Source organism: Amblyomma mixtum, chromosome 9 (genome assembly GCF_055824585.1).
Source record: "Amblyomma mixtum isolate Tamu chromosome 9, ASM5582458v1, whole genome shotgun sequence".
Classification (NCBI taxonomy): Eukaryota; Metazoa; Arthropoda; class Arachnida; order Ixodida; family Ixodidae; genus Amblyomma; species Amblyomma mixtum.
The window spans coordinates 111,836,100-111,850,022 of record NC_143020.1 but is presented as its reverse complement, the minus strand read 5'-3'; the positions used below and the strand labels follow the sequence as shown (position 1 = coordinate 111,850,022).

The following is a 13,923-nucleotide window of genomic DNA, read 5'->3' as shown; positions in this document are numbered from 1 at the left end:
CCGCAGCAACGCGCACGTGCAAATGTTTATTGTTATTTTTTATACACTTTGTACTACAACAAAGTAATTATGTAAAAATTTGGTATAAAATTTTATGTTTTCTGGATGCCTTTAATTGCTTTCCAATGCGTATGTATTTAATAATTGTGTCAAAAGTTCCACCAATCGCATAATTACGAAAGCTGAAGCCCGCGCCCTCAATAAAAAAAAAACAGCCATTTGGACAGCCAATCGTAGCGGAGCGTTTTCGGGTGCATGAGCGTTTGAAAACTGTGGTGCATGGAGCTAGGTGTCATCGTGTCATGGTGCGGTCCGCGTGAAGTCCCGATGTGGAAATACCGCGGTACTAACAAGTTTTGTGGTATCTGTGACCAAGCTAGTACAGCGCCGTCATTGCAGCGAGAGACCACCGCAGGCAGTGAGTTCTGTGGCGTCTGTCGTAAAGCATGCCGCATGGAAATACCAGTTTACGTTAGAAAGCTCTTTTGTGCTACGCCCAAATGCCCTTCGCGGACCCTCCGCCGTCGACAACGTCGTGCAAGTGCATTAATGCTCCCTGAAACGAGCTACGGCGTTGTCGACGATGAGTCTACGTGGAAAGTCGGGCCTTCGCTTTTGGTGTCACGAGCAGTTGGAAACGCCCGTTAGCTTCTTTCGCCGCCATTCTAACCAAGTAGTCGCTCAAGGGGGGCTTTCGTTCGTTGTATCTTCGTTGTGCGCACTTGCTGGTCATGTTGTTATGCTTTGCAGTGATCTCCTTAGGTACTGGCTGCCGATATAGGCTTTCCAGCGCACTCTCAGCTGTGTCCGCCCACGCAAAACGTAACGGATTTGCATTACTGCACCCTCGAGTTTGCCAGCTGGTTTTAGTAGCGTTGGCTCTAGGGGCGTATTTATGGGTCGCTGTTAGAGGAAAATTAGAACACGTAGTGTCACGGTTCTAATCTGGGATAACGCTAGTGGTTATGTGAACTGGCCTGAATACGCGAAGGAAATCCGTTTGTTGACTTGCGTTTCACAGCCCGTCATGCCGAACGGGCTTTGTTCGAAGATATCGCGCCAAGGGCGTCCGCAGAACTTTTTCCAGGGGGGTGCACCTGATGTCTGGGGATGAGGGAGGCGGTAGGTTTGTAGTTGTTTTCTGGTAGGGCATAAATAATATCCGTAATTCCAAGGGGGGGCAACCGCCCCCCCCTTGCCCCCCCTTCCGGACGCCCATGTATCGCGCTAAGTGGTATGCCTTTAACTAGACCGAATACCGGCTCTAAACTTGTCGTTAGAGCCATGGCAAAGGTGACTTCGTTCCTGCGCTTTCAAAAGTGCACCGTAGGTAATTTGCGTAACCGGGAAAGTCGTACCGGTGTCATGGCGTGACAGTGACGCTTTGCAAATCTCCGCTTCGATCTGTATCGTAGGCCTTCACTCCTTGGTAAGGTTTCTGGTATCGTGCTCGTTCTTGTGTGATCTCGCTCCTCAGTGTTGGGCCTGAGCTCGAAGTCAGTGCGCCATCTCCGAGCTCCAGGTCGTCGCATGCTCATCGTTCTTTTGAACACGGCTGAGCTTTTTCTGATTGCCTGTTCAAGTTAACAAAGTACTTACACTGAGGAGCCAGTTGGTCAGCAAAAGGCACCAGCAGAGAAACAGAAGAAAGTTGGTACTGCCTTGTGTGCACAAGCTCTTGTACAACTTGGAAGAGAGTGGCAGTGTAATTTGGAGTTGGTGTTGTGTTTTCTGCGCCCCTCAAGCTTTCAATGCTCCCACGAGAGGGCTACAGACTTCATTATGTGGCACAAAACACAAGAAGCTGTTGTAGTTGGATACAACTCAAGAACCAAGCGGCTTTTCCCCCGTCAAAGGAGGACCCCCTTCCAGCCAGTGGCGTCGGCCATTTCTCATGACCTTGCTAGCTTGACAATGAAGGTAGCGGTGTGACAATGCAAGGAAGGGACTGTCTGCATAGAGTTTCTTACTATTACCTAGAGGGAAAGCTGGCGGCGCTGCACTTCAGCCACCATGGACGCCCAAAGCATCATGGGGCAGTGAGCTACTTGTTGCGAGACAGTCGTAGTTTTTGGAGAGCATGGAGTGGCACTACTAAGACGTTTCATTCCGAAAACGCTGTCCGTGTGTGCGCAGACGACTTTCCCGCGAGCGCAGTGTGCAAAAGCCATAGTAGTGAAAACGCGACGACACACGACGCCAATAAAAGGTTTTACTCTTCCGAAATGCCATTAAAAAACCTCTTAAAGTATCTAAGCAACAACATTTTTTTTAAAACATATTTACTTTTAAAAGTGCGCCTGTTAACTACGAAATATTAGTTTTTGTTGTGTTCATTACTTGGCCAATAGGAGAGCGAGTCGTCTCTTATTTTGGGCAAACTTTGCACTTAAATGCTTCTCTGCTCGTTTGTTGCAATCATTAGACAAGATATTGAATGTTAGGACGTTTGTAGTTATCAAACAGCTTTATTTTTCTAAAATTTTTTGGCCAAAAGTTGCAGTTCCGCAACAAGTAGCTCACCGGCCCATGATGCTTTGAGCGCCCATGGTGGCTGAAGTGGTCTCGAGGGGTCGCCATGCAAACTGCCATAGACGGGCTGCCAGCTTTCCCTCTAGGTAATAGTAAGAAACTCTATGACTGTCTGCTTTCATCTGCCACTCCCTGCATTGTCACACCAGAAGGGTCTTGGGAATCGGCCGACGCCATTGGATAGAAGGGGGTCCTTTGATGGGGAAAACCTGCTTCGTTCTTGAGTTGTATCCGACTGCAGTTTTCTGCGCCACTGGCATTGTGTACCAGTTTCCTCTCCATTGTGGTGGCTTGTACATAGCGTGAACACTTGCCTGAGCGTTGCAATAGTTGTAAAGTTCGTTTCCCCTTTCTAAATCACCAGTAGCGCTTAGGGTGTGGTAAAGATCATTTGGCAAGAAAAATCATGGAAGCACATGAAATCGGGACATGCCACAATGGCACACGTATGAGTACACCTTCCGTTTATCTCCTGGGCAAGGGGCAAAAATTCTTTGAAACTCACCTGAGCTCATCAGTCTTCCTGCACGCATTCATTCTTCTCTTAGACTTCCACTGGTTGGTTGACCTTTAGGTTTTGTTATCATCTGTTGTTTTTCTGCAATCTTTGAAGGTTTGCTTATGCGCGTTAAATGCTCATTGATGGGATGTATTCTGATTTCATTTAATTGAAATTGTAGCACCCGTCATGTCCTCGCCTTTCCTGTGTGCTGTCGCAGCACTATGTTCTTCATTCAAACAGTATTATTCAAGCCTCTTAACTATACGTTGAAATTAAAAATAAATATACGGCACCTGCTTTCACTGCAAAGTGGTCTACTCATGAAAAAAAAAGATATTTTTTTCTTTTTTGCGCATTAAAGAACTCCGGGTGATTGAAATAATATGAAGTCCTCCACTGCAGTGTTTCTTATAGTTTAAGCACAGCTTCAAGACACAAACCCCACATACGATGCTGACGCCGCCGCGGTGGCTCAGTGGCTATGGCGTTCGGCTGCTGGCCCGAAAGACGCGGGTTCGATCCCGGCCGCGGCGGCTAGAATTTCTTTGGAGGAGAAATTCCAGAGGCCCGTGTACTGTGCGATGTCAGTGCACGTTAAAGAACCCCAGGTGGTCGAAATTTCCGGAGCCCTCCACTACAGCGTCTCTCATAGCCTCAGTCGCTTTGGGACGTTAAACCCCATAAACCAACCAACCACATACGATGCTGAGGATGTCATGCTGGGGCCAAACTGGTTGCAGCTAAATTTACAATATAAAAGCTAGGATTGCAGTTACTCGGACAGGCGTAGTCTCCAAATAGGCTGTCCTTGCACTCGTGTACCTGTATTGTAGCCAGATTTTCTTAGGAGGGTCTCGAGACAAACGACAAGGAGGTGCAGCATTAAGGCCAACCTGCACTGAGCGAACTTGCACGACGGACTTCATGGGGCCAGCACCAATGCAACGGAATGCCGTGCAGTTACTGTGCTGAACCATGCGGGTCTATAAACAAGCGGCCGCCAGGCCACCGCCACTGTGATTTTGGTGTTGCTAGAAACAGTGTGATTCTGTATTCTTGGTAAAATGCTGGAAAAAAAAAAAAAACAGCTTTGCGTATACATTTAAGCCATTATTTATTCAATGGTGACAAAGAAGGTGATGTTTAACGTGAAACCATAGATGAGAGGACACGGAGAAATCGCTCGGGCTGTCCACATTGTGCAGGGGTAATCGTGATCAGACCTAACCGTAGCATGTTGCTGTGCGGGGTATGGCAGTGTTTTTATGTTGTAAAAATATTGGTCACACCCGAATAACAGCGATCTATTTATCGTTGTACGCGATGCATGCAGCTTTTGTTGCCGTGTTCACCCTAGCTGGCTAGCCGAGTTAGCAGAGTCAGATGCGACGGGCTGAAGTCGGACGTGGTCGTGACCTGATTGGTCCGTCCTGACAACCTGCACTCGGCGAGCCGGCTGATTGGCCGGCCTGATCGATGGCGAATGGTCGCTGGGCGGCCATTCGCCAGTTTTTCGCAGGAAAATCACTGTGTGGGTGGGCCTTTACTATGGAAAGGGATGCACCTAAATTGAGAAAGAAGAGTACCAATGCTTTCTGGTTGCCAGTAGAGAATGCAGGAACTCTGATTAACTTCCTGAGAAAATTGGGAACTTTTTCACGCGCTGCACTGCTTTGCAAGCGCTATTCTTGCTGGCCACCATGCCTACAACTGCGCTACTCAAAACATCGCTATATTGGGAAACGCAGCAGCAACTTTTAATCTTATTGTTAGGAATCTCTCTCTCTTTCCTCCCTTTGGTAGTCCCAGAGCATGGGTGCAAAAGAGAGAGGGAACAAAAGAGCTCAGCATGGATGACTCATCTTTAACAAATAAGTCATTCACCTTGCGCTGTTTACAAGCAGTGGATGTCGGGAAGGGAGGGAGGGGGTGGGGCGGCTTCGTGGGCAGGTCAGAACTGCAGGCCCCCTATTTATCAAAAGTTGCAAACAGTTTTGATCTAGCTGCCGCGATAACTGTAGACCCTTAACACACTTTTGAGTCATCCCACAATGTAGAATACGAGGCAAGGTCAGTACCTGTTACGTGAGTGTGGTAAAGCTTCAAACATTTGAACTCAACTTTAAAGCCTCATTTCTCATCACATGCAGTGGTTTCCTTCACTCCAGTGATGGAAACCACTCTAGTGGCAATTAATATCTCTTTTCACTCCATTACTCCAGTGGCAAATAATATCTATTTCCATATCGAATATTTCTTCATTATTTCTTTGCAGGTGACACCCAGCTGACTGAGCCAGTGTTCATGGGCTCCATGTGCAGAGTGGGTGTGTGGCGGCCACCACAAAACCAGTAGTGACGCACAGATGGCATCTAAGATGGCGCCAAACTCCACCGCCACCACCTCCCGGCCTCCGCGGAAGCGGCGGTCCAACGAGGCTGCCCCGAACTCTGCGGCTCCCAAGCGCCGCCGGTCGGGCGGCCCACCATCGGCAAGTGGGCGAGTGAACGTAGCGGTCCGTGTGCGCCCACTGCATGAGCGTGAGGCCGAGACCGCCAGCATGGTGCGCGTGGTGGACGAGCGGTGCCTGGTATTCGACCCCAAAGCGGAAGCGGAGCCCTTCTACTTCCAGGGGCAGCGGGCATGTGGAGGCCTCGTCAAGCCAAACAAGGACCAAACCTTCATGTTCGATAAGGTAACCCTCGGAGCAGGAACGGGCCGTCGCGATGGCTTAGTGGTTATGGCGCTTGGCTGCTGACTTGAAAGACGCGGGTTCGATCCCGGCCGCGGTGGTCGAATTTCGATGGAGGGGAAATTGTAGAGGCCCCGTGCACTGTGCGATGCCGGTGCACGGTAAAGAACCCCAGGTGGTCGAAATTTCCGGAGCCCTTCACTACGGCGTCCCTCATAGCCTGAGTCACTTTGGAACATTAAACCGCCTTAAACTAAACCATAAACTAAATAGAGCAGAAACGGGTGTACCAACAGTTTCCGATAGGTGGCAAGGGGTTAAAAGTGGCAAGGCAATACTGTCGCACTTATTACGACTTGCAACACTTTCGAAGGTTTCAGATTTATAGTAAACTAACGTCTCTTCACACTGAGCACCCAACTTGCACAAACATTCCGTGAACTTTGTTTTTCTTTTTTGCACCGACTGCTAGCTGCAACAGTTTCCAGCCCCGCTGGGCACGCACTACTTCAGGAACAGAGCTCCTACAAACGTTGAACGTTACGGCTCATATTGAGCGCAATAGTGCATCTGCCTTGGGCAGGTAGTGACCACGGGTTCAGATCACTAGGAGATAAAGAATGGGGTGGAGTGCATTTGGCAGGCAGGTACTGTGAGGCCACGAATGACAGGTTACCGGTATCCCTCTGGAGGAATGTATGTAGCAGCTGTGTCTTGACAGTTCTTGCTTATGGGGTAGTGAAAAAGCTTGAGATTAGCAATGGAAAGGAAAACGATAAGTGTAACATTGCGGGACAGGAAGAATGCAGAGACGAGCGCGAGTTAATATATCATGGCTAAGGTCAAGATGAGGAAACGTACATGGGCAGGGCATGATAATGCGGAAAATAGGTTACCAGATTTCCCTTTAGGGTAATGGAGTGGACTCAATAGGAAGGCAAGTATAGCAGGGGCTGGCAGATCTTGGTGGGCAGATGAGATTAGGATCACGTGAGTTGCAGCTGGTGGAAGGCAGGGTTAATTGGCGATCAGTGGAACAGACATTTGTTTTGTTTGGTTTATAGAGGTCTAACGTCCCAAAGCGACTCAGGCTATGAGGGACGCCGTAGTGGAGGGCTCCGGAAATTTCGACCACCTGGGGTTCTTTAACGTGCACTGACATCTTGTAGTATACTAAGGTTGGCTGATTACAATGAAGGTGGGCAGGCAAAGCGTGCATGTGTGGAAGCTTCCTAGCTAGTTTTTTCTGAAATATGATTTTTGTGTAATTGCATTGGTGGACATGAAGGGCATGTGCGCTTGGAAAATTTTTCATGTCATATTGCGCACCAGCGCAGAACCTTTGGGGGGGGGGGAAAAAATTAAGGAAACGAGTTTTGAAATTGGATCTCGCAAAACCCTTTCATTTCTTTTAGCTACTAGTAGGTCCCCTGAGTACCTAAATCCTTGCATGCCTTAACTACCTTTTTTACTTAAGATAGCTTTGGGGCAAGTACTATAATTGCTCGTTGCCTACAGTGGAGTGTTTCACTATACAGCCAGTAATTATTAAATAAATTTGGGCACTTTTTTAAAGGGCTGCACATCTGCATATGCTCTCTTTTGCATGTATGTTGGGCAGGAAGTGACTGAAGTCAAGACACGTGGGGTTCTTCAGCACCATTTCACAACCTTTGGGGGTTGTGATGCCAAGATGATTGAGAACCCTTGGTTTAGAACTTTCACTGGGTCATCGCTCAGTTTCGAAACTGCCTTATCACTGGTGTGTGTTCTTGTCCGTAGCGTGTATCTGTTCTTTCTGCAGGTATTTGACGAGACGAAGGACAACATGTACGTCTTTGAGCACACCACGAAAGAAATGGTGGCGACACTCTTGGACGGGTGCAACTGCTCGGGTGAGGGCCCTTTTTTTTCTTGTGTTGGGCAAGAACAACAGAGTAAAAACAATAAACATAAAAAAAAGCTCCAGCTTTGTCACCATCGCCCGGTGTAAAGTTGCAGCGACAACAGCCTTGCTGCACTTTTTTGAACGCGTGTTTCTATGGCCCTGACTAACCTGAATAATGTTCGTAATTTTTGGCCCTGATGCACAGTGGCGGGGATGTTTACCCATGGGAAGGTCCCTTCGTATAACTAGATTACAGTGACTTTCATATCACATGGGGCATCTCTGAAGGCACTGAACTTGTATTAGGGTGGCTTTTTGGGCTTGTTGGTGGTACATAGCCTCGAAACACTGTAGCGCAGCCAAAGACGAGGACATAATAGAATTTTGTCCTAAAATAGAATTTAATGCTCATGATGTTCTTTCTGTTCGATTTTGTCCTCATCTTTGGCTGCGTTTTAGTGTTTTGAAGCTGTGAACTTGCATGTTGCCATTTTTGCTGTTAGTATGTCTTGTTAAATGTTTGTGAAATCTCCATTCATAGGCTTTGTGGTCTTCTTCTATTATATATATATATATATATATATATATATATATATATATATATATATATATATATATTAATCATATTCGTGTAATGAGTTGACTTGCTCCGATGTTCACAGCACAAGACGTGGTCGCTTTGCGGAAAATTGTACTTTGTTTACCACATATGCAAATCTGTGACAGTTTTCTAAGCCATCTCATGGTATCTTTGGCTAAGATGCAGAATTATGGCAGGGCTCCCATTCTGGGCAGTGAAAAGTGCAAACATAGGCATTCGTGTAACGAGGAAACCAAGGACCAGCAATACTAACCACTGATTTATTTTGATCACCTTCATACTTGATTGGTCCGCTGTAAACTATAAATTGTTGCCAGCACCTGTCCCTGATCTCCTCCTAAACGATTGCCTGTGTTCATACTTTTATTGCCAGCTGCTTGTACCTACTGGGCTCCCACAAAAGACCTTATTATTGTCACGTGGAAGGTGTACACCACTTTTTCATTTATTCTGGGCCATTTGGATAACCCCCCCCCCCTCCCCCTGATGATGGCGGGTGGTGTGGTCTAGTCCTTCACTCACTGTGTGACACTGTACCCCCTCTCCACTCTCCCCACCCCTCAACTCTGCTTGGCAACCATGGTTTCCCTCTCCTTCCACTTGCCTTCTTGCTTTTTCCCTCTCTCAGCTTTGCCTTCTCTCCCCCAAGGCTTCACACGCCGCCAGCACCAACGCTTCTTGCGCTAATGGAAGTTCTAATGCTAACTCATTGAAAAGGGACATCCAAACAGACAAGGACAGAAATAGACGTGCACTAGGAACCTTGGCTTTGCTAAAATCACTGAAGTGAAGGCTAACGTTTGCCTTTTTTCTTCGTATCCCATCTTCCTTACCAGTTTTCTTACGTATTCCTTCACTGGTGGCATCGTTACCTCTGACGAGACTCCACACGTGTTTCCCGGTCCTCCCTCGACCATTATGCAGTGCTGTGGCGGCCGAATTTCGATGAAGGCGAAATTCTAGAGGCCCGTGTACTGTGCGATGTCAGTGCACGTTAAAGAACCCCAGGTGGTCGAAATTTCCGGAGCCCTTCACCACGCCGTCCCTCATAGCCTGAGTTGCTTCGGGACGTTAAACTCCTATAAACCATTACGCAGTGTTTGCATACGGGGCCACGGGTGCGGGCAAGACCTTCACCATGCTTGGCACGGAGCACTGCCCCGGCGTGGTTTCCCTCACTGTGAGCCACCTGTACGAGTGCGTGGACAAGCTGCGCTCGGAGGGCCAGTCGTGCGAGGTCGCTGTCGCCTACCTCGAGGTCTACAACGAGGTGGTGCGTGACCTGCTCTGTCCCGGCGGACCACCGCTGGTCGTGCGCGACGACCCCGCCAAGGGCATCGCCATCTCAAATCTCACCGTCCACAAGGTCAGCTTCACTGTCTTTTACTGCTCGTACGCGGAGGATACACGCTTTAGCCAAGCTCTCAGTCTGTCCTCTCACGTTGGCATTTTCTGGGAGATCAATGGTTGTGTGCAGACTTTGTCAAAAAATTTAGGGGGCACTTTGGCTCTCTAAAGTGCTGCAAGGCGAAAAAGTTTCCTGGTGCACTGTTTTTTTTTTTATTTACCATATTTAATTTTTATTATTTTTGTTTCTTTCCTTATTTTTATTTTTTCTTATTTTATTTCTTTCATTTTACTTATGAAACCCATGCATTCACTAGATGCGCTTTTATTCATGCTCAAACCCTGAGCCTTCGTGGTGGAGTGGTAGCTTTTCCACTTCGAATGCCAAAGGCCCTGGTTTGATTCCCAGCCTTTACACAGTTTTTTTTTTTTTAAGTAGTGATGCCGAAACGCGGACACACTTGCTAACATTCCTTGGCCATGACAGTATGAGGCATTAAAGGCTTTCGCCTTAAAAATATAGACCAAAGAGTTTACTTCTAGCATTCCAGATGTTTTGACTGTGAGACAGTCTCGTACTCACCCTCTCCGAAAGTTTGGACTCTCACAGATGCTACAAGAGGTCCACTAAACAAATCTGAAGGAAACCCCTTGGTCTCTTCATTTTTGACAGAGGCTGTACATCAACCCCGCGCGTTGGAAATTTATTGCATGTATTCCCCTTGTTGATAATTTGTTTTAACGCATATTTAGTCTTTGCTGGGTAATATGTGTGTCTTTGTAGCTCTCGCGGGGTGAAGAACGTCAGATTGCCTTAATATGCAAATGTTTTCATAGTAAATTATTTCGGTTCACTGCTCAGTCAAATTGTATTCACCTTTTGAAGTCTTTTGCTTCGATACGTTATTCTCCAGAAAGAAAGCAAAGAAAAAATGCTGCCGTATAATCTCGTGTAAGGGCCACGCCGCTGTGTGGGGCCGGACTCGCTGTCTTGGACTAAATAATGGAGAAAAAATATATATATATAAGCTTTTTTTTTATTTGTGTATGGGCCGCGCCTTCAAAACTCACACCTGAATATTTCGGAAAAAATGCGCCCTTTACACCAGATAATACAGAATGCAGTGCACTAAAGTAGAGGATGGAAGCACTTTTTATGCCCTTGTTATTTTCTTCTCAGTGCCCTCTGGGTTTTTTTTTTTCTTTGTTTGTTTTTGAATTGCATGAATTAAATTTAGCTTGGAGCTTCGGAGGGACGCATTGCATTTGCATTCTGAAGCAAATAAAAGTGTCTCCACCTAGGGAACATGTAAGTGTCTGTGCTAGTGATACAAGGTCGCCACGGTCCCCAGACCAGTCAAAAATGTTGCTTCGTGCTTTTATTTTTTACAGTCGAGGGCTGCACTAAGGCAGGTGAATAATTACTTCCTTATTGAAGCCTACTTCACCTTGGGGGTTTCACCTAAATATAATATAGAAAGTTGGGTTTTTTTTTTGTGATAATTACAGCAATACTAGGAAAAAAAAAAAAGAGGAAGCATACATGAGTGCACGTGTGTGTGTAAAGTTCAGTTGATTATGGCCTAATGTTATTGTAGGAGCTGCTAACAGTAGTACTTGAAAAGGGAATCAGATGCAATTTCACTACGTCTCTTATTGCATTAGTTAAGACCTTCACTGGCGGGAGAGTTCACAGAACAATTTTTCGTGCAGGTACTCTGGTTTGAAAAATATTTGCACATGTATATACAAAGCGCTTCATTTGTGTCGCAATATTCTGGGTACCATGTTGAATATAACTCAAAAGCCTAGCTAGGAATAGCCTCGGCGTCATTGCCATTGCCATTGGCTAAGCCTTTTTGCTTTAGCAGTTGGCATCTTGTTAAACTACGCCTGGCTACTTTGCGATGCTTTTTGCTATTTTTCCTTTGTTGTTGTTTATTGCTACCTCAGTTGGCACTCTTGCTACCATTTAATACCAAAAATGCTGTAACGTCTCGAGAGGTTGCGACAGCCTGGAGAGCAACAATCTAGTCTAGTCTTTGGTATACAGACTAGACAGCGGAAAAGAATTGAGAGCAACGAAGACTAACTCAAAAGCAGATATGAGGCTTCGTCGAGCTCCTGCACAAATTTTAGCTTTTTCTATTTTTGCAAACGTGAAAAGTGGTTGCGCTCAAGAATGGGGTAACTGCAGTATACTTCTTTCACAACAAGCTTTCATTAGCTACTCTCTCTCTCTTCCACTGCGGCAGGTGAGAGAGGCTAATGCCCTTCTAGAGCTGCTCCTGAAAGGCAACAAGAACAGGACACAACACGCCACCGACGCCAACGCCGAATCGTCACGGTCGCACGCCATTTTCCAGGTGTGAATGAGCAACATCTTTGCTCCAAAGTCGTTCAGTTAATTGGGGCAGGGCTTTCATTCTTTTTTTTTTCTCTGGAGTTTATATGGTGCTTTTGTACAAGTTTCTTTTAGTTACAAAAGAGAAATTAGTCGAGCCAGTTGGTATGTAACTTGTAAGTTGAACAGCGCGTTTGAGGAAGACGCAGGTACCAGCATTCAGCATTCGTGTCGATCTTTCTCTACTACTGTCTTGTCTCATGCACTATTGAAACTGGTTCCTTTGTTGTTGAAATGGTTTGCTCTAAGGTATGAATAGTCCTGAAATAATGTGGGTAAAGTCAAGGTGAGGTTTGGGCCATACTTAGAGTCAATGTTCTCAGGGAACCCAAAAGAATTCCGGGGAACCCAAGGGTTGTTCAGAACCCAGATTGAGAACCCCTGTTTTAAGTGCATGGTGTGTCTTTTGATGTGTATGTCTAAATTCTTCCAGTGGCATGGAATGCAATCGTTATTCGTTTGCTTTTCATTATGTAAATAAAATAGCCTTGTTAGAATACAGGGCCTTCTGTGGGAACTCCCATGAGGAGAGCAAGGGAAAGGGTTGGTAATCTCTCATGTCTGCAGCTTCCTCTAAATATACTGAAATATGTATATACAGTGTTAATGAAGTGCAGTGTTTTTGAGGTGGGCGTAAAGGTGCACTAAAGAGGTATCTGAACTTGTTTTTTTACCGCAGGAACTCGATTTACACGTTCCGAGCGTCCTTGGAAACTTCGAATTATTTTCCTGTGCGGCCAATTTCTCTAATTCAGATTGGATTAAACGTCCCGGTCCCGCCTTTTTTTGAACTCGCCGCAGACGGTAGGAGGACAGTGAAGAAGAAAGTTGGGCTAGTTGGTATCGATTCATCTAAAAACGGCGCACAGAAAAAACACGCAGAACACAGGGAGAACGGACAGGACAAGAGCGCACTAGCAACTGAAGCTTGGTCGAAAAACACTTCTCACTCGGTAAGCATGCGCCAGGAAATTCAGCACGTGTGAACAAGATAAAAACCCAAATAAAAACATGACGTTGCTGTACAAACGGACTAAACAAAGATAAAAATTTTTTTAAAAAAATACATAAGACAAGAATAAAGACAAGAACCTAAACCCCCCACATGTGCTGTTTAGGTGCTTCGGTCTTCCCGGGGGGGTTTAGGTTCTTGTCTTTATTCTTGTCTTATGTATTTTTTTTAAATTTTTCTTTGTTTAGTCTGTTTGTACAGCAACGTCATGTTTTTATTTGGGTTTTTATCTTGTTCACACGTGCTGAATTTCCTGGCGCATGCTTACCGAGTGAGAAGTGTTTTTCGACCAAGCTTCAGTTGCTAGTGCGCTCTTGTCCTGTCCGTTCTCCCTGTGTTGTGCGTGTTTTTTCTGTGCGCCGTTTTTAGATGGACGGTAGGAGGACTCAACCAACCTTTCAGCCAGTCCAAGAGAAGGCAAGCATAGCAGGGGGCAGGCGAAAGTCTGATGGAGGCGGGTGCGATGAGAAAGTCTGCGGGGATAAGGTGACCGCAGATGGTACCAGGGTTAATTGGAGAGGCCTTTGTCCTGCGGTGTATGTAACCAGTGCTGATGATGATGATTGGGGTTTGTTTGCAGGTGTATGTGACGCAAACTGAGATTGTGACAGGCACGAGTAAGGGCATCCGCGCATCGAAGATGAGCTTCATCGACCTTGCCGGCTCAGAGCGTGCTGCCGCCGTCAGCAGGAACATCGGGGCAAGGCTGCGCGAGGGCACCAAGATCAACCTGTCCCTCCTGGCCCTCGGGAACTGCATCGATGCGCTCTCCAAGAACGGGGTGAGAGTTGCTTGAGAACATGTTCTGTCCTCGTGCTTGTCGTGGTGTCAGCTTTCTTGCTGAATTGCTCGTGTTAGGCAGTAGATTAGCGGTTGTAATTTTTTTCTTTTTTTCTCTCTTCTGCGATTAGTCTAAAAAAATTATTGTGCCCATGAAGCCAGGCT

General features: G+C 46.4%; 1 protein-coding gene across 1 annotated transcript in view; it reads left to right on the top strand.

Annotated features, from left to right (window-relative positions):
• The first annotated feature begins 212 nt into the window (after positions 1–212).
• The window catches only part of LOC149330750 (uncharacterized), a 36,724-nt gene continuing 23,013 nt past the window's right edge, over positions 213–13,923 (top strand). Inside the window, exons 1-6 of the mRNA XM_089561406.1 lie at positions 213–418; positions 5,310–5,729; positions 7,531–7,621; positions 9,313–9,581; positions 11,818–11,928; positions 13,559–13,759. Coding sequence (XP_089417532.1) covers positions 5,400–5,729; positions 7,531–7,621; positions 9,313–9,581; positions 11,818–11,928; positions 13,559–13,759 — 1,002 coding nt within the window. The 5' untranslated portion in view covers positions 213–418; positions 5,310–5,399. The remainder of the gene's footprint in view (positions 419–5,309; positions 5,730–7,530; positions 7,622–9,312; positions 9,582–11,817; positions 11,929–13,558; positions 13,760–13,923) is intronic.